The 4,802-nt window shown below is 42.3% G+C and overlaps 1 protein-coding gene across 1 annotated transcript in view; it reads left to right on the forward strand.

The window, feature by feature from the left end:
* Positions 1-325: 325 nt before the first annotated feature.
* Positions 326-4,802, forward strand: part of FYTTD1 (forty-two-three domain containing 1) — a 30,139-nt gene continuing 25,662 nt past the window's right edge. Inside the window, exon 1 of the mRNA XM_007448010.1 lies at positions 326-499. Within this exon, the coding sequence (XP_007448072.1) occupies positions 388-499 (112 nt within the window). The 5' untranslated portion in view covers positions 326-387. The remainder of the gene's footprint in view (positions 500-4,802) is intronic.

The following is a 4,802-nucleotide window of genomic DNA, read 5'->3' on the forward strand; positions in this document are numbered from 1 at the left end:
CCTTTCTGTAGCAGGAGGGACTCGAAGGGCACGGAGGAACATGATCTCATTTAAGGCATGTGATTCTGAGGCGTTCAGGGTCCAGCATAATTTGGGCGGAAAGGCTAACTGCTAAAACAGCGGCACTCGAAAGCGGCCAGAGCAGCGGATGCAATGTTTCCTCCGGTCCGGCAAGAGGCGCTAGGGGCGAGTCCGGGGCCTGGGGCCACTCTCGCCAGCCGCTCGTCTCCTGGTTCCTCCCCCAGCCCTCCGCCGCGGGTGGGAGAGGACGCAGCCAGCACGCGTGCGCGCTCCGTCGGTGCGGCTAGTCTGCGTGCGTGAGTGGGAGGTGGCAGGCCTCAGCCCCTGGCCTTCTTCGCTGACTGTTCCAGCGCGACGTCTCCAGCTATGAACCGGTTTGGTACCCGGTTAATGGGAGCCACCGCAACCCCGCCGCCGCCGCCGCCGCCGCCGAAAGCCCGTAGCAATGAAAACCTGGACAAAATTGATATGTCTTTGGGTGAGGAGCCGAGTCGCACCGAGTTGGAGTGGGAGGAGGTGTGGGTGGAACCAAGTACCGCGGTTTGTGGGGGAAGGGGCGGTTGGCCGCAGTTGTCGATGGAGTTTTCTTACGGGTGGGCGGAACCAAGCGGGGGCCGGTGGGGACGGGAGGAGCGCTTTCTGGAGTCAGGATCGAGCCCGAGGGCCTCGGGCGTCTCCTCGGCGGGGCTGTGTCTGAGGGGACGGGGGGCGCTTCGGGCCGGGAGGTTGGAAAGGCAGAGGAGTGCGGATCCTGTTTCCGCCCCCCCCCCCCGGCCAAAGGGGAGCCACTGCTCGCGGGGGACCCCGGCTCTTTGTGAGGAAAACTCCGCGGGTTTCACCTCAGGCTTGTGCGCGGTGGGTGTTATCGGGGGGCGAGGTCAAGGGTCGGACGGAGCCGTCCTTTCTGGGGAAGGTCTTTGAGAGCCCGGCGGCTTCGGTTAAATCTGTGGTTCCCGAGAAGGGCTGGTTGGGCGTTTTATGCGCCTGGCGCCGCACAGAAGCGTCAAGACGCCCCGAGAGTTGGCCGTTTCTGACGGGCTCCAGACGGCAGGGCCACCGCGGGGCCGGGGCGCTTGACAGAAAGAAAAGATAGTTAGGAAGGACTTCGTGGGATGGTGGTGTATTAGGCGGTGCCTAGAAAAGCACAGTCTTCTCATCAAGTGCTTCAAGCTAGCAGATTAGAAAAAAACGAAGCGAAAACCGAAGGAGGGTTTACGTGGGTTGATGGGAAGCCAAGTAAAGCATAGGATCTAAAAGAGTGGAGTGGTTTGGTGACGATTAGGTAAAAAGCAGGGAGATTGGCGATTCAATTAAAAATTCAGACCTAACACCACTGAGGGACTAGTCTCTGTTTGGCTTGGTTGGTTTAAAAGTAATTGCGTTTTTGTCGGGATTCAGGTTTTGGTATTAAATGTGGTTAGCTCTGCCTCAGGCCTACAATTTTTCGGATATTTGAAAAGTACTCGACTAGGGGATACAGAGGTGTAACTTTTCCTAGGACGATATTTTTCTTTTTTGTTGTGGTTTTTCTGCAAAGTTCGTAGTCAAAAGTCAAGATCTTTTGGTTTCTGTGTTTGTCTTAAGTTAGAACCCAAGATGTGAATTAAACAAATCATTAGAAATAATAGGTTTGGCCTCAAGTCTTGCCTTACTGCTAGTCAGTAGTGACCTCTAAAGAAATGAGAAATCTTTTGAATTAAAGCCAAGAAAAAATATAATAACGAATATTTATTGAGTGCTTACTACTTGCCAAGCACTGGACTAAGCATTTTGTATGTGTTAAATTATCCATAATAACCCTATGAGGTACTTACTCCTAATGATAATGAGCATGCATGGAATCCCGAATCCCAGACTGTCTCAGTTCAAATCCTGCTTCTGCCACTTATTAGCCATTTGATCTTGGGCAAATTGCTTCTCAGTGCCTCATCTGTAAAAAGGTGAGACACTACCTCAGAGGGTTGCTGTAAGTATTAAATAAGTCAATAGGCATATGTAAACTGCTCAGAACAGTACCTGGTACACAGTAAGCACCATATTTACATATATACACAAACATACTGTATAAGCCATTGTTGTTATTCCCATTTTCCAAAACCTGAGGCATAGAGAAATTAAGTAACTTGCCCACAGTCATACAGCAAGTAAGTGATGGAGTCAGGATTTCAGTCTGGTTCTAGAGCACCAAGCTCTAGATGTAGGAAGTGTTAACCATGTAGTGTCATAAGCATTACATTTCTTAAGTTTCTAAGTTTTTTGTATGTATTTTGTTCAGTGATTAAGATGTTCAAATGAAGAAAACTGAGGGATAATTCTCTTTGAAGATAGAAATGAAGTGCAGTGGATAGCTAAAAGAGATTGGTCTCTCTTCTCCCTTAAGAACATACAGCATTCTGTCAGGTGCCCTTTTTTTTTTTTTAGGTGCTTTGTTTTGTTTTAGTGAGAATTTTACAGAGATGTGATGAAGAGATAGGTATTTTAGGCAATTATTATGCTTTGTGAATATCCCATTTTATCCAGTGTGCATAGGTTTTAGAATCTAATTTTTTGTTTTGTTTTTAATTGTGGCTCTATCAGGTTTATGTGAATATTCATATGGAATTATCTACCAAGGTTACCAATAGCTGGCCTCATTGTGGCTCAATTTCTTAATTAAAAAAAAAGAAATTTCTTTTTTTCTTTCTTTGGCTGTGCCAGGTCTTAGTTGTGGCACGCGGGGTCTTCGTTGCTGTGTGCCAGATCTTTAGTTGCCGCATGCGGGAATCCTTTAGTTGCGGCATGCGGGCTCTTAGTTGCGGCGTGAGGGATCTACTTGCCTGACCAAGGATGGAGCCCGGGTTCCCTGCATTGGGAATGCAGAGTCTTAACCGCTGGACCACCAGGGAAGTCCCTCAGTATCTTAGTTTGAAAATGGGTATTATAATAGTTATTTCATAGGATTATGGTGAGAATTGAATGAATACATGTTTTCAGAACAATCCTATTAGTACTCAGTTACTACTATTACTGTTATTGTTATCACGTGTATACCCCTAGTTTTTTATAAAAGTAGCTCATAGTGGATTTTTTTTTTTATTTCTGATACCTACCCTGTCTACTCCTTGATTAGGAGAAAGCCATTATCTTCTTTTAGATTGGCAGAATCCTCTCTGTCATGGTAGCTCCTTTTAACTTGAGGATTTAGATAATAAAATGTTTAAATAGAAAACATAATTTTATGTTTGATATGCTTTGCTACTTTTAATTTTTAGTTATGTTTATACTCTGTAATGCTCTGTTTTTAAATCAGCCTGGTTAGTCAAAATTATACTCTACCTTTTTTTATTCTATGGTTCCCCAGACCAAGTTCATTTTTGGGGGGTACTCTAATGGCTCTGAGATCTCAGACTTCTGGTGAAGAATAAGTAGTGTTTTGAAAGTGGTGTCTAACTGTTCCCTTTCTGCTTACTGAGAATTTAACATATTCATGGCTCTGATATTTGTGAAATCTTTGTATTTTGTAAAAAACTGTTTTTGAGTATCTAACTTTGATGAACTTTTTTGTAGCTGAAGGGTGGATCTCAAGATAACAAACTACTTTGAAGGGATTTGAATTATTTTCTATGAATATTTAAATGTAGTTTAGAGTCTTAAAGATTAGAGATTGGTACACCTCAACGAAGAGTAGACCCCACTTGCAGCAACTAGAAAAAGCCCACAAGCAGCCATGAAGACCCACTGCAGACATAAATGAATAAATAAATTTTTTAAAAGATTAGAGATTAGTGAGGTAGAGTAGTAATATATAAGAAAGGATCCCTGTAATCTATATTTCCTTCTTTGACTTCAGAAAAGACTAGTTATATTGATATAGCTGTTAGATTATTTGTATTTAGTGTAGTTTGGAAAAAAAACAAGAGGTTAGTTTTGTTAATTTTATTAAGAAGTTGTTAATGTTCAATTTATTTGGTTTATTTACTGTATTTTCAGTCAGCAAAATTAATATTGGAGTTGGAACTTTGGAGAAAGTGTTTGGATATTCTTAAATGAGTATTTTTTGTCTTCTAGTAATCTCCTTTAAATAGATGTAAATAGGGATCTGGAGTACCTTTAGTTTTCTGATCTTCACATTGTTCTGTTGTGGTATTAGAGCAATGTGATGTTTGTGAATTACCTTGGGACGGTCTGGAAGTGTTTTGGGAAATAATGAGACTTAGAGAGAACAGTGTAGAGGGAATTCCCTGGTGGTCCAGTGGTTAGGACTTCATGCTTCCACTGCAGAGGGCAAGGGTTCGATCCCTGGCCATCGGGGAACTAAGATCCTACAATCCTGCGTGCTGTGCAGCGCGGCCAAAAAAAAGGGAGAGAGAGAGAAAACAGTGTAGAAAGAAAAATAAGGTAACCCTGAATTGCTTTGCTAAATGAGCAAAGAACCAATAGTATTTTCTTTTTGTACTATACCTTTATTATGGTACTTGTTTAATTTTTTGTTTACTATTTACATGTCTGTTTCCATCATTAATTTTAAACTTACTGAGAATAGGGATCATATTTTACTTTTGTTTGTTTCTGTTACAGCACAGCCTACTACATATATTCATTGCACATAGTATATACTCAATAAATATTTGCTGAATTGAGGTGAACTTAGAAATTTAGTCTTTGAATGATTTATTTTTTGACTGCCAATGGTTTTATTGAAAGGTGGTCATCTTTAAAAACTGGAGACTTCTGTGATTATGGAAAGTAAGTGTGAGTAATTTTTGTAAACAGGTTTTGCTTATTTATATTTATTAGGGAAA

Source organism: Lipotes vexillifer, unplaced genomic scaffold (assembly GCF_000442215.2).
Source record: "Lipotes vexillifer unplaced genomic scaffold, Lipotes_vexillifer_v1.1 scaffold1837, whole genome shotgun sequence".
Taxonomy (NCBI): domain Eukaryota; kingdom Metazoa; phylum Chordata; class Mammalia; order Artiodactyla; family Lipotidae; genus Lipotes; species Lipotes vexillifer.